Source organism: Triticum aestivum, chromosome 2B (assembly GCF_018294505.1).
Source record: "Triticum aestivum cultivar Chinese Spring chromosome 2B, IWGSC CS RefSeq v2.1, whole genome shotgun sequence".
Lineage (NCBI taxonomy): Eukaryota > Viridiplantae > Streptophyta > Magnoliopsida > Poales > Poaceae > Triticum > Triticum aestivum.
The window spans coordinates 627919870-627943121 of record NC_057798.1 but is presented as its reverse complement, the minus strand read 5'-3'; the positions used below and the strand labels follow the sequence as shown (position 1 = coordinate 627943121).

At 45.1% G+C, this 23252-nt stretch overlaps 1 protein-coding gene across 2 annotated transcripts; it reads right to left on the bottom strand.

Annotated features, from left to right (window-relative positions):
• Positions 1-1465: 1465 nt before the first annotated feature.
• On the bottom strand, positions 1466-22916 carry LOC123046387 (serine carboxypeptidase-like 7). Of its 2 annotated transcripts, XM_044469746.1 has the most exons (13): positions 22660-22916; positions 22380-22525; positions 22221-22297; positions 22011-22133; positions 21754-21856; positions 21519-21556; positions 3069-3170; positions 2883-2966; positions 2600-2785; positions 2312-2505; positions 2111-2224; positions 1965-2010; positions 1466-1861 (listed from the first exon to the last, which is right to left on the bottom strand). In XM_044469746.1, exons 1-13 carry the CDS (start codon positions 22869-22871, stop codon positions 1778-1780), a joined length of 1509 nt encoding a protein of 502 aa, XP_044325681.1. In that variant the 5' UTR covers positions 22872-22916; the 3' UTR covers positions 1466-1777. The 2 variants fall into 2 exon arrangements, with proteins under 2 accessions (XP_044325681.1, XP_044325680.1); XM_044469745.1 differs by having other exon boundaries at positions 2111-2505.
• Positions 22917-23252: the final 336 nt, after the last annotated feature.

Here is a 23252-nt window from a genome sequence, read left to right as displayed (position 1 = left end):
GGAAACCCTAGGACTCGTCCGGGCAGCAGCGTCGTCGACGTCGCATACCTTCTTGGAGGTGCTGCTTGGTACGCGGCACTCGGAGCCTCGGGCTGTGGTGTGTGTCTCTGGAGGGCGTAGTGGTGGCGGACCGTCCGCGCTTAGTCGAGCTGCCGTTGTTGGCATTTGTTTCTTCTTCCTTTCTTCTTTGGGCTTGTTGTGCTGCTCGCCCCAGCATCGCTTTTGTCTGTTGGTTGGTGCTTTGGAATACAAAGCGGGGGGAAACCCTTTTTCGATAGTTACCACTGAAAAAAACAGTAAAGTGTTGTTGATGTTATTATAATCCTGGAACTGCATAGTGCTAATTATTACTTGACCAGTTTACTATGCAATGGAGGTAATGCTATTTTCTTTAGCAGGTTTTTGGTTGTTACCATGGTTGTCTGAATCTTAATCAACGTAGTCCCGTCCAAAAGGTGTTGTTTCTATGAAGAGTGGCGACAAATGGATTGCGCTTCTTTTTAGATAAAAGGGGTATAACCAGTAAGAAAAAATATCGCAGTTATAGTCATATGTGACTCATGGTACGATTTATATGTTTATTTTTGCCATTTTCCTAAGAAGAGAATATCCACTTAGATGTTAGTATGTTAGGATACATCTCTGCACATATTTGTTGTCTGTTGAGGAATGACCGAGGAATCTACCGTGTTGGCAATGATCCAGAGGAAACAAAGGTTGCTTGAAGAAAATGGGTGGGCTGTGCTCTCCGTCCATCTAGAATTTTTCAAGAAGGAATAGCCGAATCTAAATGGTATCATGTGCTATAGTGTTGTTATAGCCAAATAAAGGTTCGTTTGAGAAATTTGAATATATTCAGGCGGCGCGGCAAAGCGCGCGTACGCTTCTAGTATCCTTCTACCGACCAATTGTTTGAGGAAATGCCAGAAGCTTAAGATTGAAGAATTAGAGGCTGAGAGTTGGGTGATGTGAGCATTACAGGTTTAGGGGAATACCCAGAGAGTTTGGGCCCATTTGGATCAGAGGAAAATAGGTTCCCAAATGAGTTATGATTTTTGCATAAACTACGCCTAAGCTTTTTCGGCAAAGTTGCACGGGGCCAGTTCTATTTTCCTGAATAGTTGTTGTCCAGATTGCAAGGACTTGCTATGTGATTGTATGTGGATTTTTAGAGCAACAGAAAGGGTAGTAGCTATCCAAGTGAGAAAAATGAAATGTCTACATTTATTTGTGGACGACAAAATGGGGAATACTATTTTTGTTGGATGGAGAATGTTTTGTCAATATTTTGCGAGAGGATTTGGGGGCAGTTTCTCAAACACCAATGCTGTGCAAGAAAATGATATGCCTAAAGTAGAAGTATAAAATCAAAGGAAGGCAATAATGAAAATAAAAATTAGTGATATCAAAGCTACTGCTAAAGATACTGTTAAAAAATCAGAATGAGTTGTAGAAGACAACAGTCTATACGGTTCAAAATGCCAGCTACATGCTTTATCAAACGACTCAACATTACCATATACATGACTGGGACCGTATATCTCTTGCCAAAACCTCAAGAAACCAGCCTCTCACAAAAAGAATCAGATATTCAACCCTCACACAAGCGAGATGAGTCGCACGCAAAGTCACAAACTCACATCTTGCATCAACACATCCTGGATGTGCATGTTTGTTCAATGGGAACTACATGCACAAGGTTCTACATGTACATGGTATTCCTTTTCACAATACAAAATACAATAGATTAGAGCCCGCAAAAAAAAAATACAATAGATTAGAGTGGTTGATTCAGGATCCAACGGCTGAACATGGCGAAGCACTTCTCAGGCTCATACTCAGGGGCCGTGTGACCAGCTCCCTGAAAACCAAATCCAGAGCAGCAATTTAGAAGCGGTTTTCTAATAAACTGTGCCCCCCACCAACACAGGCAGAGAAGGTGGAGCAATAAGTAATTTGCTTACCTTTACGGTCGCGAATGTCATGTTGTTGGAGTAACTTACGGTGAATCTGCAAACCCGTGAAAAAGAAATCAAGCGAAGAAATCACTGATAGCGACTGAAATAAACAGAGCATGCAACGCAATGATAAGGAGATGGCGGCGACGAACCCGGCAGACTGGCCATGGAGATGCCACGCCCTCCACTCGTCAACGATCGGGAAGTCGAGCGATCTCACCCACGCCTGCGTCCCGAGGTGTGGCACCACCGAATCGTGGTCGCCGCTGCCATGGACACCAAACAAAATCCCATCAGAATGGCACTCGATCTTTAAGCTGTATGCAGTAGTAACAGGGCAAAAATGTGAGGACCTGTATACAAGCGCGCGGTAGCCGTTGGCCGTGACGTTGCGGTGATACTTGATGCTGCTCGCGATGTCCCTGGTGTAGGGGACGCCGCCATCTTGGCACCTCACCCACTCGTCCACGGTGCCGTCCTTGACGCCGAGGGCGTCCCGGGTGCGCTCGTCGTTCGCCCAGAAATACGACAGGTAGTGGGCGTAGTTCTGATCCATCGAGCATGGATGATCGGGTCAGTCCACTGAACGGGGAACACATACAGGGCAGGGTACTAGAGGCACACGCATGATGCTGACTTACAATACAGTCAAGTGGAGGACGGACTGGCGGATGTTTCAGCCGTTTCCTCATTTTGATTCCAGCTGCTTCCTCGCTTAAGATCTTCCTGCCAGCACCAGCCGAGTCGTCCGTCTCCGCGTGCGGTCCAGCAGATGAATAAACGCATTTGTCCCACAAAATATGGGGCAACATAACTTCGGAGAGGAGCTGCAATTGGATTATTTGGAGCCGCTGTAACCTTCAGTGATCGGCCATATACTTCATATTTACGGAGTAAAAGTTATCCTGGCTGGCGTGTTCTTACACTATGGAAAGTACCCAGAGCTTTAGCACACAGCACGTTTGTAGGATTCTTGTAGTCTTGTCCTTGACAATGCCCCAATATTGTCTGTATGAAAGAAATTTATACTATTTGTATAAGAACAGTTCTGTCATATATGGTTGTATGAGCAGATGGAAGGGAATAATGGATACAGGCGAGGTTAATTACCTCATATAATTGATCTGATATTATACCAAATCCGTGAGCAAAAGGCACTTTGGAGCTTTCGTCGATCCTTTCACCTGTTGCCGGGTTACCTAATAGATAGCCCTGTTGGTGACGAAATGAACATAAACATGGCATCAGATATATTAACACCACACTCACACACTACCAGGTTCATACTGCTAAGAAAAAGATAAAGCAATGATTCAAAAAAAAAAGATAAGCATATAACTGTGTGTCCTCTACACATGCTACGAAAATATTGGAGGCACGGGTTGCTGAGTAGAGATATTTTTTTGCAGAACAAACTATAGCTGATTAAGATGGTGTGCCTATTTAAACTGCAAAAAGATAGATATGTTTAGGTTAGCCATATAATTTTAAAGTTCTATATCGTCTAAAATGGGATATGTACGCCATTGACCGTCATCCTCTTAGGCATAGTTATGAAGATCCGTCGTGCATGCTTAATTAATTAAAAGATGGCATAGCAAATTAAAGGATGAATACTTTTTGTTGAGTTTTCTAGCATATTTTACCTTTACCCGTTAAAACGTTATGTACCTTAATCTAATACTAGTAAGTTACACGTGCTTTGAACGATAACATATAAAGATGACACCCTAATAATTCATCATTTTCAGTTCATACGACTTATCTTAAAACTACTCATTATGTCTAGAAGTCTAAGGGTGTTTCTTTGGGCTGCAGCTGCTCCGGCTGGAAGGAGCGGCTGTAGCTGCTAGCTATGGCTGGAACGTTGGAGTTGAGGTGTGGTCGTTTGGTAGTTATGCTGTAGCAGTTGCAGCTGTTGCTGAAACATGCTGAATTAAATGACCAAAATGTCCGTTGATTAGACTTAGTGCTGATTGTAATGTTTCAAACATATAAATAACCTGATTAATAGCTATTTTTGTCGCAGGCGGCCAATTTTCACATATTTGAATTGAATCACACTAGTTTGATAGTATAGACAGTGTATTTAAGACAAGGAGCAGCTGGCGCATGGACATTGGACACACACACACACGGATCACGCACGCATTAACGCACACCGACGTTGACCCGGGAAGGACCAGGTGGAGCCTGCATCGGGATGGCGTGCGTCGTCGGCAAGCACAGGAACGCCCGGGGGCTGTCAGCAAGAACAGACACGCCCAGCGGCTGTGCGTGCCCGGCGTTGACCCCGGATGGACCACCATCGATCCAACCACCTTGGCTCGATTCGGCACAGAGGAGAGAGAGGAATCTCGTGGCGGCGACCGTGATTGCCGAGGAAACTCGTCACGGCGGCGCCGTTGGCGAGGGACTCGAGGCAGCGGGAGGAAGGAAGTCGCGAGGTTCCAGGCCACAGGGGCAGCGGCGGGAGGGAGTCGCAGTCTCCGTGGCGGTAGCCAGTGAGTTTGGCGGCGGCCAGCGGGGTTGGCGTCGGGAGGGAGTCGCGGTCTCCGTGGCGGCGGCTTTGTTCGGAGACACCACAAATAGAGAGAGGGGAGGAAAACTGCTCGGATCGATGGGAACAGGCCGAACCGGTAAGGGCATTTGTGCCGTAGTATGTGCTTTTGCGGGAGGGTAAACCGGTCATTGCTTACTTTGAAAGTTTGAAGCCGGCTGCGACGAGCAAAAGCCCGATTTCCCAGCTGCGGCTTCTGCTCGATTTTTTCGAAGCGCTCCACGGAAGGGATGCATGGAGCTGGTACTGAAACGGCCTATTTGATTGGGCTCCAGCTCTTTGGGCCCAGAAGCTGTAGAAGCTGGTAAAAAGAGCCCAAATAAACACACCCTAAGTCGGTGTCTGGTTGGGCTTGTAAGCCCATAAATAGGTGCTTTTCGGCTAATAAGCCAAAGTGCAAAAGGCAAAATTAAGTTCAATCAAACACCCCTAAGGCAGCATTGCAAATTTGAGAAATTCAAATTCTATGGTCCAATTTCCCTGACAATTTAATTCATCCTCTGTCTCTGGTTCGTTCGCGCGAGTACAGTATTGCACCCCATTGAATGTTGCACACCAGTATGAGTGCGCAGAGACATTTCATTAGGAATACATGCAATGTGTAGTTTTTGCAAAATATATCTGATGAACCTGCCACATGGACAAATCAGACCAAGGTAGGACCTCCAGTGACCACTTCTCTGCTTTTTATGATCTAGATGTGCATTTTTATAGTTACAGGACCCAACCGGACCTTAAATATATAATTTTAGGACCATGTATGTATTTTACCCTTTTACATACCAATATGAAGTATTTTCATTTTTGGGGGAATAAATACATATTAGACAATTTGAATACCTTCAGACTACATTAAATGTTCCTACTCCATCAAGAAATATATGCCTTGAACAAATCTTTAATTGTGATGGCATAAGAGCAACTCCAATGGGGCGACCCATTTCGTCCGCCCGCATCCGTTTGGGTCCGCGTGGACAGAAAAGACGGCCCAATGCGCCGACCCAAACGGACGCTCGTCCGCTTTCGTCCGCCCGCCGACCCATTCCCAGCCCATTTTTGAGCCGGGTTTGCGTCAGCACGGACACAAGACGTACGCGCGCGCGGCCTCTCTCCTCCCCGCGCGTGCACAACCTCCATCGCCGGCTTCGTGGCCGACGCCGCCGGCCATTTTTTCCGATAAAAAAGATACATAGATAGTTCTTGCGTACACAGATAAAAGAAAAGATCAACTACTCGTCGCTTTCTGATTCTGACTCGGTAATGTCCTCCTCCGACGTCTGAATATAGGCGTCATCAGCATGCTCGTCCGCGAAGTCCCACCCGATGTTTCTCGCAGCCTCAGTCTCATTTGAGCGGTCAGCTTTCGCGCACGCTTGCCCTCCTGATAGGCGGCTCGCTCCGTCCTCCTGGCCTTCCTCTCCGTCCTCCTCTGCTTATAGAACTGACGTTCGTCAACGATGTCCTGCGGGAATTGTTCGCGCCACACCATCAAGGCTTGCACGTCCATCTCGACGAGGGCGAGGCGACGCATCCGCCTCCGGTGGACGCGACGATCCTCGTCGGTGAAAAGCCACGGGAGAGGCGCCAGATCCTACGCCCGCTGGCTTGACACGTCAGAAAAATTCATCTCCCGTCTCGGCCGCCGGAGGCGGCACGCCGCCGCGTCGTACGCGCGGGTCGCCTGCTCAGCGGTGTCGAAGGTGCCAAGTGAAAGTGCAATCATGCCCTTAATCATATTTTGATGTTGATGACAACACATATGCTCGGGACTAATCATGTTTATCAAGTATATCTCAGGATTATGTTCCAAAGACCGTGTGCATGGATCATGACTAGGGACAAAAGCATATAACTCAAGAATGGAGATACAAGATGTTGACTTCATTTATGGTTTGTTCTTGAGTATAGGGATCCCGCACTATTAAGAGGGGATCGATGGATCTGTGAAAAACTTGCTCAAAGTTGCTACCTTACCTTCGGACGTCCGGTGTTCTACGGACGTCCGGTCCTTCCTGATTGCCCGGACGTCCGGACACTTCCGGAAGTCCGACACTTCCACAACAGAAACATTTTTACGGATGTCCGGAACCCTCCGGACGTCCGACACTTTCACATCAGAAGCATTCTTACGGATGTCCGGCCCAGCTCGGATGTCCGTATCCTGTACACTGGATTGTGGGTCACACTTTTCACAGCGGCCGGTCGTCCGATGACTGTCGGACGTCCGGACCCATTTGGGCCTCCGGACGTCCGATGTTCTCCGGACGTCCGGCCATCCTGTACCCCAAACGGTCACTTTTTCTCACCACCTATATATACTCCCTTCCCTTCCACGGGATAGGGTTGACCATTCACTTTGAGCCTCAAAAGAACACTCCTCACTCTCTCTCTCTCATTCATCCATACTAAATCCTAGATTCCAAGTGTTCTAGGAGCATTTTGAGTGAAGTTCTCCAATCAAGTGATAGATCCACTTCTTCCCCTTCTTTGCACCAAAGGAATTCGTGACTTGAGCAAGGTTTGAGCATTTCCCCATCGTTCTTGTTACTCTTGGAGGTTGGAGACTCCTAGGCGGTAGGAGTCATCCGGAGAGGAATCGACCTTTGTGATTACCCTCGGAAAAGTTTGTGAGGGTTTGGAGACCACCCCAAGGTCTACCACTAGTGGTTGAGAAACGCCTTCGTGGTGTTGTCTCAAGGAGAGAATAGGGTGAGCCTTCGTGGCGTTGGTGTGCCTTCGTGGTAACATCCACCTCTCTAAACGGTGACGTAGCTTCCCTCCAAGGAAGTGAACATCGGCTTACATCCTCGTCTCTCGGAGTTGCGGTTATTCCTAACCCTAACTCTCTACTTGTGGTTACTTGTCTCTTAGCACTTACTTATCTCATCTTGTACTTACTTACTCATATATTTGTGCCACTTGATTATCTTGCTTAGTTCATTAGTATCATACTTGCAATTGTTAGGCTCACTTTCATTTTCCGCATTATTGCCTAAAATTGCTTAGTAATAATTAAAATTTGTAATTGTACCTATTCACCCCCCCTCTAGGTCCATCTCGATCCTTTCAATTGGTATCAGAGCCTCGTGCTCTATTCTTGTGGCTTAACCTCTCTAGAGCGAGATGAACCCAGATGGGACTCCCCTGGTTGTAGATCCTAAGGATAAAGGCGAGGCTTCTTCTGAAGTCAAGTCCTTTACGTCTCAGGATCTAGAACGGGCCCTTGCTAAGCAAAAAGAGGAGCATGATGTTTCTCTTGAGGCCTTGGTCCAACTGAGATTAGCCACGTTGTCCGCGGTGCTTGCACCACACTCAAGTGGTGTGAGTCCGAGCCCAACTGTGCCTACTTCATCACTTGGTCAACAACCTCCTAGCAATGAACACACCAGTGTTCCTTGGCTTTACGCAAGACCTCAGGTTGAGAAACCAAGATATAACCCTCAAGGAAAACCTCCTTTACTTACTGCTACTGCCGATTTTGCATTGTGGAAAGTTGCTATGCAGGATCATCTTCGACATGGAAACGATGAGATGCTGGAGATTATAGAGTATGGCTATCATGTGCTTGATCCAAAGAACCCCACACCAAGAGAAATATATGACAAGAACCTCAATGACACAGAAATCATGTGTATAAGGAGAGGTATGGATGAAAAGCAAAGGAGACCGTTCATACACATCAAAAGTGCCAAGGAACTATGGGAAAGTATTATACGATCCAGGACTGGCACTTCTACCCTCCGGAGTGCTCAATATGAAATTGCCAAAGGGCAATTGCAAAAATTTTGTATGGAAAAAGGTGAAACCCCCAATCAACTCCTTGAGCGTCTCATGACTCTCACTGCGGATATTGAGTCATGTGAGTGTGACAAGACTCAAGATGGATTCAATATGACTAAGAGGTTTCTTGTGGATAAGTTGCTTCATGCTCTTGCTCCATATCATCATCAAATGGTGTGGGCCATAAGACAACACCATACCTTCAAGGAAATGACTACAGATGACATCATATCCACCTTCCAACTATTTGAAGAATCAAAGGCCAATGCCACAAAACATCTTGCCATGCATGGTTCCCCATCATCAAAAATCAATCTTGCATTGATGGCCAAGCAAGTATGTGAAGATGAGAAAAGTGAAGAAGAAGAAGAAGATGATGAGGATGAAGATGGTAATGAGATTGACTCCGACGAGGGCCCTTCGTATGAAGACATGGCTCTTTTTGTCAAGAAGTTTAGCGCCGGAAAATTCAAGGGAAGATTTCAAAAGAAGAAAGTGAGAAAATGCTACAACTGTGAAGAAACCAGTCACTTCTCCAACGAGTGCCCTTATGAGAAGAGAGAAGATAAACCAAGGTTTCCCAAGACCTTTCCCAAGAAGAAGTTGCCAAATCCTTTGAACTCCAAGCTCAAGAAGAGAGATGGAATGGCAATGGTTGCTCAAGAAGAATCTGATCCAGATGATGTTAGTGGTGTTGCCGGAGTTGCTCAAGACTCTCAAAACACGTTGAGGTTAGTAAACAAGAGTGGTGACGTGGTCACCTACAACTACATGAAAGATTACAAGGGCAACGCTCACAAGTGCCTAATGGCAAAGGCCATGGTTGAAGAAGGAGAGGACCAAAGCTCTTCTGACAAGGTCAAGGTAACTCCACGATAAAATCCTCCTCTTTTCACACCTTCTACTCCTAGTGATGAGTACCTTGATGCGGAGGATAGCTATGAGGATGATGATCTAGATGATCCTATGATTGCTAAACTTAATAAGTTCATGTGCTCCCTCAAAGGAAAGAAACTCACTATGTTTCGTATGCTTATGGAGATGGTGAGTAAGCACACCATCACCATTAAGGAACTCGAAACCCTCGTCACCGAGGAAAAGGAAAAGTGTGAAATCCTTGAGCGGAAAGTCCAATATGAGGAAGCACGAAATGATGAACTATGCTTAAAAATTGGTGCAAACATTGATGTTCACACTAATGATCTTGCCTCCTTGAAAAAGGCTATTGACTCTTGTGACGAGTTAATGAATGATAAAAGCAAGCTTGTGAAGTCTCATGCTTCTCTATCTAAGGATTGTGAGCTTCTATCCGTGTCCCTCAAGACTAAGGAAGGAGAGCTCACCGTTCTTAGAAAGAGTTTTGAGACGCTCAAACTTACTTATCTTGAAACTTTAGCCAAGGCTTACTCTTCTCCTATTATAAATGTTGATGCTTGTGCTACTAACTCTAGTAGTGATCTAGCATCTATTCTTGAGGAAAATCGTTTTCTCAAGGCTCAAATTGAGAAAGGTCTCATGACATGTGCTCAAGGGCAAAAGAATCTTGATGAGATTTTGAGTCAACACAATGAGGTGTTTGCCAAAGAGGGACTTGGGTTTGACCCTAGCACAAGTAAGAAGAAGACGTCCTCCCAAAAGTGCACAACTCCTCTAAATGAAACTTTTGTAAGAGAAGAGCACAAGGAGAAAGGTAAGGTTGTGAGTGGAAAGGCCACAAGGGGCATGCCCACTCTCAACAAGCCTAAAGAGTTCATGCCTCCTTCCTATGTACTTCGGAAGTCTAAGGATGGAGAAGTCTTTGCAAAATTTGTTGGTCCTCGAAATGCATTCCGCTTCTATGCTATTTGGGTCCCTAAGACCCTTGTAACTAACTTGAGAGGTCCCATTGCAAAATGGGTGCCTCTAACCAAGTCCTAATTGTGTGTAGGTAAGCTTCTCCGGTGGTGTGAAATGGGTGATTGGTAGTGGATGTACAAATCATATGACCGGAGATAGCAAATTGCTCTACGATTTCATGGAAGCTATTCAACCATTCATGAGCATTATGTTTGGTGGAGGTTCAAAAGGACAGGTACTCGGGTTGGGTAAGGTGGCTATCACCAATGACATGTCTCTTGCAAATGTTATGCTTGTCCAATCCCTTAAATATCACTTGCTTTCTGTTCGCCAATTGGCTTCTGTTGGTTATGATACACTCTTTGGACTAACGGATGTGAAAGTCTTTAAGAGAGATACTCTCGAAGTGGCCTTTGTTGGAGAGTTGGATGGCAACCTTTACACGGTTGATTTCTCGAAAGAGAGCACATTCCATGCAACTTGTCTAATGGCCAAGGCTGACAAGGGGTGGCTATGGCATCGCCGGCTAGCCCATGTCGGCATGAGAAATCTTCAAGATCTCTTAAAGTGAAATCACATCCTTGGACTAACCAATGTCTCTTTTGAGAAAGATCGTGTGTGTAGTGCATGCATAGCCGGGAAACAACATCAATCAAAGCACCCACCCAAGAACATAGTATCTACTTCAAGGCCCCTGGAGCTCCTTCATGTGGATCTTTTTGGGCCTCCTTCATGGGATAGTCTTGGTGGGAAAAAGTATGGGCTTGTCATTGTTGATGATTACTCAAGATATACATGGGTGTTCTTCCTCAAGTCCAAGGACGAAACGAAGATCACCTTCATCGATTTTGCCAAGCAAGCTCAACGCAAGTTTGACAGAGAAATCCAAGCAATAAGGAGTGACAATGGGTCTGAGTTCAAGAACTATACCTTGGAAGAATTTCTTAGTGATGAAGGGATTGAGCATCAATACTCATCTCCATACACTCCTCAGCAAAATGGTGTAGCCGAACGGAAGAACCGTACACTTGTGGAATTGGCAAGGTCCATGTTGGATGAATACAAGTCACCACATAGTTTTTGGGCTGAAGCTGTTAATACCGCATGCCATGCATCAAACCGACTCTTCCTCCACACTATATTGGAAAAGACTCCATATGAGCTTCTAACTGGTAACAAGCCAAATGTCAAGTACTTCCGTGTATTTGGGTGCAAATGTTTCATTCTCAACAAAAGAGAATGGTTAGAAAAATTTCAATCCAAAACTATTGAGGGTATATTTGTTGGTTATGGATCAAACTCTGACGCCTATAGAGTCTACAACAAATCCAATGGATGTGTTGTAGAAACTTGTGACGTGGTGTTTGATGAATTTAATGGCTCCCATGGGGAGCAAGTTGATCTAAGTGATGTAGGTGAAGAAGATTCTTCTCAAGACATTTTGAACATGGGTGTTGGTGCACTTCTTCCTATGGAACAAGAACCTCATGATGATGAAGAAGAAGATGGAGGTCTCACGCATCATCAAACTACTTCAACATCCATACCAACACAAGTTCCTATTGTTCAACCTATATCCTTAGCTCAAGTTGATGAGGTTGATCAAGTCTCACTAAATGATAACCATCAAGAACAAGATCATCATCAAGAGCAAGAACAAGAAAGTCCAATCATGGATGACGAACCTCAACAAATGCAACATGAACAAGAAGATCTTCCTCCACACGTGAATGATCCATATGTTGAAGATGTGGATGATGGACATGAAGTTGAACCTCGTGAAACCCTCACCTCCATCATGCCTCGAGTAGCCGGTGATGTTGATGTTGACAAAATCCTCACCGGCATCTCGGAAGGTAGAGTCACTCGTAAACATTTGACAAACTTTTGTGCTCACTTCTCGTTTGTGTATAGTATTGAACCACTCAAGGTACAAGAGGCATTGATGGACAGCGATTGGCTTGTTGCTATGCAAGAAGAGTTGAACAGTTTTGAACGCAACCAAGTATGGTCACTAGTAAAGAGGCCGTCCACCGAGCACAATGTCATTGGAACAAAATGGATTTTCAAGAACAAGCAAGATGAAAATGGTGTCATCATCCGAAACAAGGCAAGGTTAGTGGCACAAGGGTACTCATAAGTTGAAGGTTTGGACTTTGGTGAGACCTTTGCCCCCGTTGCCCGTCTTGAATCCATTCGCATTTTACTTGCTTATGCCGCTTTCAATGGTTTTACATTACATCAAATGGATGTGAAGAGTGCTTTCCTTAACGGTCCTCTACAAGAAGAAGTATATGTGTCACAACCACCCGGGTTCGTTGACCCCTTTCAGAAAGACTATGTGTATAAACTTCATAAGGCTTTGTATGGCCTCAAACAAGCACCTCGTGCTTGGTATGATCATTTGAAGAAGTTTTTACTTGATGATGGTTTTGTGAGAGGGGTGATCGATCCCACTCTTTTTACTAAGAGGGACAAGGGTGATTTGATTCTATGCCAAATCTATGTAGATGACATTATTTTTGGTTCTCCTAACATTCATTTGTGCAAGAAGTTTGCGGATTCAATGACCAAGAATTTTGAAATGTCACTCAATACGGATTTGAAGTTCTTTCTCAGATTTCAAATTCAACAATTTCAAGAAGGAATTTTCGTATCTCAAGCAAAGTACCTCAAGGATATTCTAGTAAAGTTTGGTATGTCTGACGCTAGTCCATGCAAGACACCCATGCCAACCAAAATCACTCTCACTTAAGACACAAATGGTACTCCTTTCGACCCATCTACTTACCGCTCTATGATTGGTTCATTGCTTTATCTTTGTGCATCTAGACTAGACATCATGTTCAGTGTATGCATGTGTGCTAGATTTCAAGCTTTCCCTAAGGAAAGTCATCATAAGGCGGTTAAGCATATTCTTAGATACCTTGTTCACACCCCAAAGTTGGGTCTCTGGTACCCCAAGGATGCTAAGTTTGATCTCATTGGGTACACGGATGCGGATTGGGCTGGAGACAAAGTGGATCGTAAGTCCACATCCGGTGCATGTCAGTTTCTTGGACGATCCTTGGTGAGTTGGTCCTCGAAGAAACAAAATTGTATTGCTCTCTCTACAGCAGAAGCTGAATACATTGCTGCTGCTAGTTGTGCAACTCAGTTGTTATGGATGAGGCAAACTTTGAAGGATTACGGTATCACCTATAGAAATGTGCCTCTTCTGTGTGATAATGAAAGTGCCATCAATATTGCTGAGAACCCCAAAGATCATCTCCGCACCAAACACATTGATATTAGGTATCATTTCTTGAGAGATCATGTTGAAAAGGGTGATATTCACATTGATCACATTGGTATAGATTTTCAACTAGCAGATATCTTCACCAAACCTCTAGATGAAGCAAGGTTCTGTCGACTTAGGCGTAAACTTGGTTTCTTGGAGCTTGACAACATTATGTGAAATCTAGTACCCAGTCATGCATGAATCTAATGTCTTGTCATGATGTAGGCATATACTTAGGGGGAGACATTCAATTCATGAATGTTCTCGCCCTACTCAATGCATAAAAAGAACCAACACTCTCAAAGTATCCATGGGTCTAGACCTATGGTGCTTTAACATGATGGAGTAGTGACTATGCACTTAAAGTTCAAGTCTTTCTGTGTCATGTCATGTCTACTCAGACATGGTGGCATTAGCCACCACTTGTAGTCTATGGCTATGATTGAGTAAGATAGGATCTGAGTTACTAAAATAGATAAGGTTTACTGTGAGAAAATGCCTTTTCTCATCATCATGATCAACCCTCCTGTCCAAACTTCTGGCGTCGGACGTCCGTAGGTTCCGGACGTCCGTGTGGTATTTCACTGCCTGACGTCCGTAAGCATCCGGACGTCCGTATATTCTGCTCTGATTACCTTCGACCGGTCGTCCGTCCTCGCCGGACGTCCGTAAAATCCACTCTAGTTCACTTAAGTTGGCCTAGCAAATGAAGCTCCGGACGTCCGGAAGACTCCGGACGTCCGTAAAAACCGTTCTGTTACAATATTGCCCGGTCGTCCGACGCCGTCGGACGTCCGTAAAATCATCTCTGTTATCCTCTCTTTGCTGATGGTCCTGACTCCGGTCGTCCGTCCGTTCCCGGACGTCCGGACGCATATATGACTCCGGTCGTCCGTAGGCTCCGGACGTCCGTACGTTTTTACTGGGGTCTATATATACTGCGCCGTAGGGTTTTGGTCAACCAACCCCATCCTCTCCATTCGGTTCGCCGCCGCCGCTCCTGTTGTGCGTCCTCTCCCCGCAGCCGCCCGCCGCCGTACCCCTCGCCGGGGTTTCTCCCCGCCGCGGATCTGCCACGTGCCGGCCGGCCGTTCTGCTCGGAGCTTCTCTCCCCGCCCGCCCGTCGGAAACGTGCTGCTCGTTCTCCCAGCTCGTCCAGTCATTCCTCTTTGGAGGGGTCCGATTTTGAGGATGAGCTTGAAGAGGTGGATCCGTCCCCGATGGTTGGCGTCCGCGTCGCTGCCCCCAAGCCCGGCACTCGTCGTCCAACATTTCAACCTCCTCCTCCTCTGGTGCAACCCCACGGTGATGCCCGTCACATCTCCATTGAGCCTCCACCATCACTAGGCCGTCATGTTAAGCGCTTCAATGAGGTCCCCAAATCTTCTTATCTCAAATTGCGTCGTGATGTAGATCAATTTACTGTTGTTAGGGATTCTCAGGATAGTCGTTTTCGCACAAATGTTCAAGCTGACATCTTCACCACGATTGTCATCCATAAATGCTTGTCACTTCATGTTTGCATTGATCTTGAGCACATTCGCACTCATCCGGAGAAATATCCGGGAGCCATTGAGCTCATTGAGTCGTCAAACCTAGCTGCTCCATTCGCCTTTCAACACGATTTTAACCACGCTGCCATCCATCAGTTTTATGCCACATGTTACTTTGCTCCTGATAACACTGTCACATGGATGACCTCCGACACTGCACTCACAACATCTTATGCTGAGTTTGTCACCGCACTTGGATTTCCCGACACTGGGTTCAAAATCCACACCAATGACCCCAACCATAAGCCCAAAGGCATTGCAGTTTGTGCGGATCTCCTTAGACCCATATCATCTTTGTCTAGTACTGAAAAACAAAAGGGTGTAAATCAAGTCTCCATTTGGCATTTTCCATTCAACATCATTTATCAGTGTGTCATCCACACCATTTATCCCAAGATGGGTGACAAGGGCTCCTGCAGCAGCTACTACATTGATCTTATGCATCGCCTCTACACATCTCCTAAAGGGAAGATAAATGTTCCACACTTTCTATGGCATGAGATTCGCCTTGCTAGCTTCCAGCACAACGATGTGGTCACCCGCATGGTCACTTCCAAGAACGCTCTGAAGGCTCGTCTGAGAGACTCAGGCGTATATGATGTGAGTGACGATGAGCGTCTTCCTGCAGCTCCCCCTTCTGATTTTGGTTTTCCCTCCGGTCCTGAGTGGGCTGATTTCTTCGACGAGGCTGGTGGCAGTGGTGTTCATGATGATGATGATGAGGATGATCTTTAATACTATCATGTCATTCCCCCTAGTTTTTTTGGATACTTGATGCCAAAGGGGGAGTAGGCTCCATATGCATTACTCTAGCTCATTATGTAATCGAACCTATGTTAAGGAGTAGTTTGTTGAACTATGTTATGAGTTGTTGAACCATGTTATGAGTTGTTGAACTATGATACGAGTTTGTTGGTTATGGGTTTGTTGAATCTGAGATTTGGTGAATCTATATGAAGTGATCCAACTATTGTGGCATCAGTTTGAGGGGGGGCCCTCATTCATTTTTGTTTTTAGTAGTATCTGTGGTATCACTTTGAGGGGGAGCTCGCTCGCTACTTATTCTTATTATGGTTATTGAGCTCCACAACAAATACTTCCGATTACTATTATGAGTATGCATATGAGTTGTCATCAACTACCAAAAAGGGGGAGATTGAAAGTGCAATCATGCCCTTAATCATATTTTGATGTTGATGACAACACATATGCTCGGGACTAATCATGTTTATCAAGTATATCTCAGGATTATGTTCCAAAGACCGTGTGCAGGGATCATGACTAGGGACAAAAGCATATAACTCAAGAATGGAGATACAAGATGTTGACTTCATTTATGGTTTGTTCTTGAGTATAGGGATCCCGCACTATTAAGAGGGGATCGATGGATCTGTGAAAAACTTGCTCAAAGTTGCTACCTTACCTTCGGACGTCCGGTGTTCTACGGACGTTCGGTCCTTCCTGATTGCCCGGACGTCCGGACACTTCCGGACGTCCGACACTTCCACAACAGAAACATTTTTACGGATGTCCGGAACCCTCCGGACGTCCGACACTTTCACATCAGAAGCATTCTTACGGATGTCCGGCCCAGCTCGGACGTCCGTATCCTGTACACTGGATTGTGGGTCACACTTTTCACAGCGGCCGGTCGTCCGATGACTGTCGGACGTCCGGACCCATTTGGGCCTCCGGACGTCCGACGTTCTCCGGACGTCCGGCCATCCTGTACCCCAAACGGTCACTTTTTCTCACCACCTATATATACTCCCTTCCCTTCCACGGGATAGGGTTGACCATTCACTTTGAGCCTCAAAAGAACACTCCTCACTCTCTCTCTCTCATTCATCCATACTAAATCCTAGATTCCAAGTGTTCTAGGAGCATTTTGAGTGAAGTTCTCCAATCAAGTGATAGATCCACTTCTTCCCCTTCTTTGCACCAAAGGAATTCGTGACTTGAGCAAGTTTTGAGCATTTCCCCATCGTTCTTGTTACTCTTGGAGGTTGGAGACTCCTAGGCGGTAGGAGTCATCCGGAGAGGAATCGACCTTTGTGATTACCCTCGGAAAAGTTTGTGAGGGTTTGGAGACCACCCCAAGGTCTATCACTAGTGGTTGAGAAACGCCTTTGTGGTGTTGTCTCAAGGAGAGAATAGGGTGAGCCTTCGTGGCGTTGGTGTGCCTTCGTGGTAACATCCACCTCTTTAAACGGTGACGTAGCTTCCCTCCAAGGAAGTGAACATCGGCTTACATCCTCGTCTCTCGGAGTTGCGGTTATTCCTAACCCTAACTCTCTACTTGTGGTTACTTGTCTCTTAGCACTTACTTATCTCATCTTGTACTTACTTACTCATATATTTGTGCCACTTGATTATCTTGCTTAGTTCATTAGTATCATACTTGCAATTGTTAGGCTCACTTTCATTTTCCGCATTATTGCCTAAAATTGCTTAGTAATAATTAAAATTTGTAATTGTACCTATTCACCCCCCCTCTAGGTCCATCTCGATCCTTTCACCAAGGATATGAGCCGTTTCTCGCCAAACAAGATCTCGGCGGAGAAGGCGACGGAGGGGTGCTCGCGGACTCCGCGGAAATCCGAAGCGTCGAGGATGCGCATCGACATGGTGGCGCACAGGCGGCGAGGCAAGTGAGAGGGGGCAAGACGAGTGGGCGGCGGTGGCGGACTGAGTGTGGAGGGAGCGCCACCTTTATAACGAGCGCCAGCCGTGGCGCGCCAAAATACGCGCGCGAACATTTCCCACGCTCTGGAGCGCCAAAGCCAGCGCGCGCTAGGCCAAATTTCCCCCGTGCGCTGGCATGGCCGCTAGCATGATCTAAAGCGCGCGCGGTTATGAAATGGTCGGCACGTTGGATGCGCTGCCGACCCAAATCAAAAAAAGGGCAGACGACGGGCGGGCGGCTGACTCAAACGGACAAAAAACAGACAAAAGCGCCGTCCGTTTGGGTCGGCCCGTTGGAGTTGCTCTAATAAAGTGTGATGAGTTCTGCAAATGATACTTGGTACTGTGAATGGTAGTTGGTACTGCTACCTAAATCAATTGCCCGCAAAATATCCTAGAGAGTTGTGCCATAGCCCCTTTTTTATGGCAGGCTCTGTCAAGTTAAGAGCATGGTTAATAATACAACCAACGCTTGGCTGTAAAGAGCTATCATGTCATATAAAGCCAACCTAATAGCCGGCATGTGCAATAGTAAATTTTAAATATGTACTATTTTTATAAAAAGTTGGCCCATCTTACAGTCTCACAAAGTGTCTTGGGATTCGTGCTCAGCTGGCTACTAACTTATAACTCGTTTCTTTTCTCTCTCCCCCAACTAAATAAAAATATAATATTTCAATCTTTAGTTTACTTATGTTACCTTATTGTACTTGTTTTAAAAAGAATCCATTCATTGGGACCGGCCAGAATCCCTTCGGAAGACCGATAAGTTTCTAGAAAATTGCCTAGCTCCCTTTTTTCAAGTGAAAGTCGCTTAGCTTCTAGGTTGTTTGCACAACTGGTTCGGTGCTTGAGGCAGACCTGCTACTGACAGCAGGAGAGGCGAATCCCACGCATGCTAGCTGTTGGATTCGTACCGCTGATGATTATGAGTGGTAGATGTCAGTGTATTGTGAGAAATGAACGGCTCCAATTGCTTTGACAACGTTTTGGCGGGACACCAAGAGGGAAGTGGTAAATCCAAATTTAAAACTGCTACACTATAGTAGTAGAGATATTGATATATATGAACATAGATAGCAATGCAATGATTACAATATTTGTAATTTGCATTTTTTTACTATCTAAGTTTCATGAACAGACCTAATGTGTGGGTTTACATGCTTCTTTCTAGAGATGAAAACTAGGCAGAATTTTTATTGTCTATTCATGAAAGAAAAAAAACAGAGCATACATACATAGTTGGAAATGGAATTTACATAATAGAAGCAGAATGGATATTTATAATGGAATAGAAATAGAATAGCGTTTTCGGGTGAAACTTCAATAAAAGGGAATTTTCGTAAACATATGTGGAGAAATTTCCACTTACCGGCATAGGCCATTTCATCCCAGCACATATACAAGTTGGAAACCACCTATTCCTATCCACACAAAAAATATCCCCCATTCATTCCAGTAGTCTTGTGATCCTTGTCTCCCCCGACTACACATCTTCCACTCACATCCTCTAGGCATGCTCCCTGGTGCGCATTTGAATAATTTTGTTATTTTAGGTGTATTTTTCTATATGGTTGTCGGGGTTTTTAAGTTTCGGTAACCTTTCACTCTCGTATAGGTATCCACAACTGGTTCGCTTTGTATTCTTTTTTGGCAATGTAGTTTCATATTGTTTACAAGATTTTCATCTGTGTTTTACTTTCGCTAACAAATAAAGAAAGAAATGCATACTTGGTTCATCTGTTTCCGCTCATTTTCCATACCTACAGCTTAGGCGTTTTGGGACTCCGAGGCATTTAAGCTTGTTTGGGACTGCTTTGCTCCTTAAAATTCAGCTCCGCTCCAGAAAATACAAGCCAAATGGGGTAGCTCCATGATATGCCGTTCCGCAAAAAAACTAGAATCTCGGGTACAACTCCCAGTTTTTTGTGAAGCTCTTCAGGTGATGCTTCAAAAAACTCTAGAAGCTGGAGTTGTGGGAAAATTACCCATCACTGCCACCAGTAAGTGGATACCCCTTCGTTTCTCCCCCATCATCCAATCAAATAGATCCTTTCAACCAAATTGACCATTTCTGAAGCTGGAGCTAGGCGGAAGCCAAACACTCTATTTGATAGTGCTACAACTCCTCTATGAAACTGCCCCAAAGTGAATTTCATGGACTGAAACTAATTTCGATGAAGCGGAGCAATCCCAAACAAGTAGACTCCACTGTTAGCATCAAAGATCTGGATTTGCACTGAAAATTTGTAAAGATCGGAGATCGCGTCAAGACCCACCCTTGGCGGTTGAGCTCGTACATTGTGGCCGAAGCTTAACTAGAAGTAGGCTGGAACTTTCTAGTCGTTCTTGACTCAGTGTGCCAAGCGTATGGCTTTATTCCGTTACTCCAAGGACTATAACGTATGTTTTAATCAACATTGACTATGAGCCCTTTTGGTCATTTTTATGACTTTATTCCGTTACTTGCTTAGTGGTGACCATTTTTCTATCTTGTTGGGTTTTTTGCCAGTTGCCATGTCATATAGGCTGTCTCAGGTAGTCATTTATGTATTATTTATATATGCAATTCCCTAAAATAAAAATAATGATTAAAACTTGCAATCTCCTATTCAAGCACCCCCACCCTAGCTAGTCGACGTCCTTTATCCTTTAATGATCCGGGAGAATGCGGAATCTCATGAAGAAAGGACGACCCAGGAAGCAGAACACATCCGGTGCACCGACGAATTTATAAATTCTTTAGACATTATCAAAATATCTAAAGATTATGTACGATGTAGATATAATATATATGTATTTACAATGTCACAAAAAGTAAAAATCCAAATTCAACATTGTTTATGTTAATGCGCCAAATTTGTACCTCCCCGTCAAAGTTTACCCGTAGGTTGTGGCCACACAAGGACAAACGTGTGTTCTTTTCCGCACAGGAAGAGACACCAACTATTTTCTGTTGCGTATCTTGTGAGTTAAAATTCAAAATACAATAGCTTTCCGAGTGAGAGTACCCAAATTATGAACTATTTCGCTTCTATGCAACAAGACAATTAAAACTACACATCACAACACATATTCAAATGATATTTTTCTTTGTCATTCCTCTAATGATGTTGCTACTTGCTACACCGAAGACACTATTATGTGGCATAGCTGGTAGTCGGTGCTAGTACATGTGTTGTCATCAACAAACACGCATGTCGAATTATTGCTCCCTTTCATTGCCACATACTGCATTTAGAATGCCGTCTCTTCGAGAAACTATTTCCCTCTTGTTGTGGTCTAAGTTTCTCACTTACTCGTTTCATTGAAGACACACACAAAGCACAGGAGAGATAAAAAGAAGACACAACTTGAAAATAAAATAAAAAAACTCTTGGAAACAAGCGCAACAACATCCCCATCGATGGCAGCGACACTGACACTGAAGACACCATCCTCTTACTTGTTTTCTTTATGTCGACGTACTTGTAAGGATGCACATGTGTTACCTGTGCTTGGTTTGGACCCATAAGAGGATAGATCGTTGGGATGTGCTTGTGTTGGTGACTTGGACCGGATCCATGATATAAGCTAATGACCCTGACACATGGGGCCTCGGGTGGTTGCAATATCCAGATTGGCCTATACTATAACGACGCCCCATAAAACACACACAATAATGATTAAATCATGTGACATAAGTGGTGATCCATCCTAAACTCACTATAGAAATAATAATAAATAATGAATAGCAAAACCGATAACCACGTATCACCTTCGCGTACACATTTGTGATGTGTGTTTCACGATATAAAAACAAGTTTTCAGCCACATGTATTACTCCATAGTCTTTTGTGTAGAATTGTGAGGGTTACAGTAGGTACCTTGAGATTAAGAAGGGGTCTCCTTCCAACTTTATTACCTGTAGGGGTGAAAGCATAACGATGACGCCGTCCGTAGAAAAAACATGAAGATAGAGTTTAACTCAGTTAATAATATATTTTTTTTCATTTTGAGATGGCTTACCACGTTTACCTTGTGGCGAAATCAGCAAATTCAGTCAACTATAAACGCATGCTCGATGTAGGATACGTGGAAATATACAGCAAGTGTCCGTACCTTCGGAAATCTTTTGCGCGATGAAGGGTACAATTTTTCCAGCATAGGAGTCTCCCCCGATGTAGAGAGGACTCGACAGAAACTTGGGATGGTCCCTGATCCACTGGACAAGGTCACGTGGATCAGAAAGTAAGGAGGATGCAGCCAATCAACACGTCCCAACAAATCAAATCTAAGCAGTTAGGTACTTCCTCCGTTCTAAAATAAATAACCCAACTTTGTACTACCCATCTATTTTGGAACGGAGGGAGTAGCACCTTGATGAGGAACTCATGGAGCTGCAGTGAGGTAGACACTTCCCCAACATGGTAGCCTTTGGGTTGTCTGGAAAAGGAAAATCCTGCCCCGGCCGGCGAATCAACGAAGAGGATATGCGCCACCTGAAATGGTAAATACAGAATTGAGCGTGAAATTGCAGTACGGCTAATTGGCTAGCTGCAGATTGCAAAACATGACCGATCGACGACCTTGGTCCATGAGTTGGGATTGATTTCCAGGCTCGGTATGGTGCCATTGTAAGGCTCTACGACGAAGTTGAATGGACCTGCAGTTGCGGTTGACATGTGTATGCATCTCAGTATGATATGACTTACTAGAGAATAATGGCCTGAGAACACAAAATGTACCGATCTCGAATGCGAGGCCGCTGAGTACGGAGCAGTGGTCGCCGCCGGTGAGCCAGAGGAGGAAAGGGTCATTCTCGCCGCGGGCCTCCGACTCGACGAAGTAGTAGAACAGCTCGGTGCCGTTGTCCTCGTCCACCTCCACGTACCTTGTGATTAAGCAGCAGCAGGTTATAACCAATGGAGTCGACCATGGAGACAAGGACATCCCGCACATCGGCACCTCCTACCGCCTGGGTGCGTAGAAGAACTTGAGGAAAGAACAGAGTGAGAAAATGGGTACCCGGTCTCGAGGTGGAAGGGGAGGCGCCCCTGGAACCCGGGGAGGCTGGTCACCACCTTGGAGCTGGAGGCTGCGGCGGCGAGGGCGAGCTGGCAGAGCAGCAGGAGCAGCCGGCGGATCATACTACTCGTACCTAGTTTGCAGAGTACAACTTGGCTGCTTTCTTTTTGCTCTCGACTTGTTCTGCTGCAAGGCGGCTTGATCGGGATCATAGGAGGCACTAAACCATCTACGTTTACGTCTCCTTCGTTCAGACCAGCGCCCGAGAGGTGGACAAGGCAACCACCAAACAGATGAGCATTTCCACTTTAATAATGGTCGACGTGTGCAACACGTGCCGTTATAAGTAGCAGAAGAACCAGAGTCCACGTGAGCCTGGTCCCATGTGGCATCTTTTAATTCTTTTCATATTGTGGCCTGGTCACGTGTACGCCAATACTTTTGGCAAGAGCAAATTCTACATTTTACTCACTAGTCATGTCCCTATGACAACGTTTGCCTTGCGCTAAAAAAGTGGCTCATTTACCCGTTAGTTGTAACTAGTAAGCATGCACGTGCAATGCACATTTTCAAGGAAATAGACAAGATTTAAG

Excerpts from the sequence above, each read along its gene's own strand:
- LOC123046387 (XM_044469745.1), bottom strand. The coding sequence starts at position 22,871 with ATGATCCCGATCAAGCCGCCTTGCAGCAGAACAAGTCGAGAGCAAAAA. Across the intron at positions 2,786-2,882 it reads CTCTGGGTACTTTCCATAGT|CTCCTCTCCGAAGTTATGTT; the intron begins GTAAGAACACGC and ends ATCCAATTGCAG. Across the intron at positions 2,011-2,110 it reads CTCCATGGCCAGTCTGCCGG|ATTCACCGTAAGTTACTCCA; the intron begins GTTCGTCGCCGC and ends ACGGGTTTGCAG.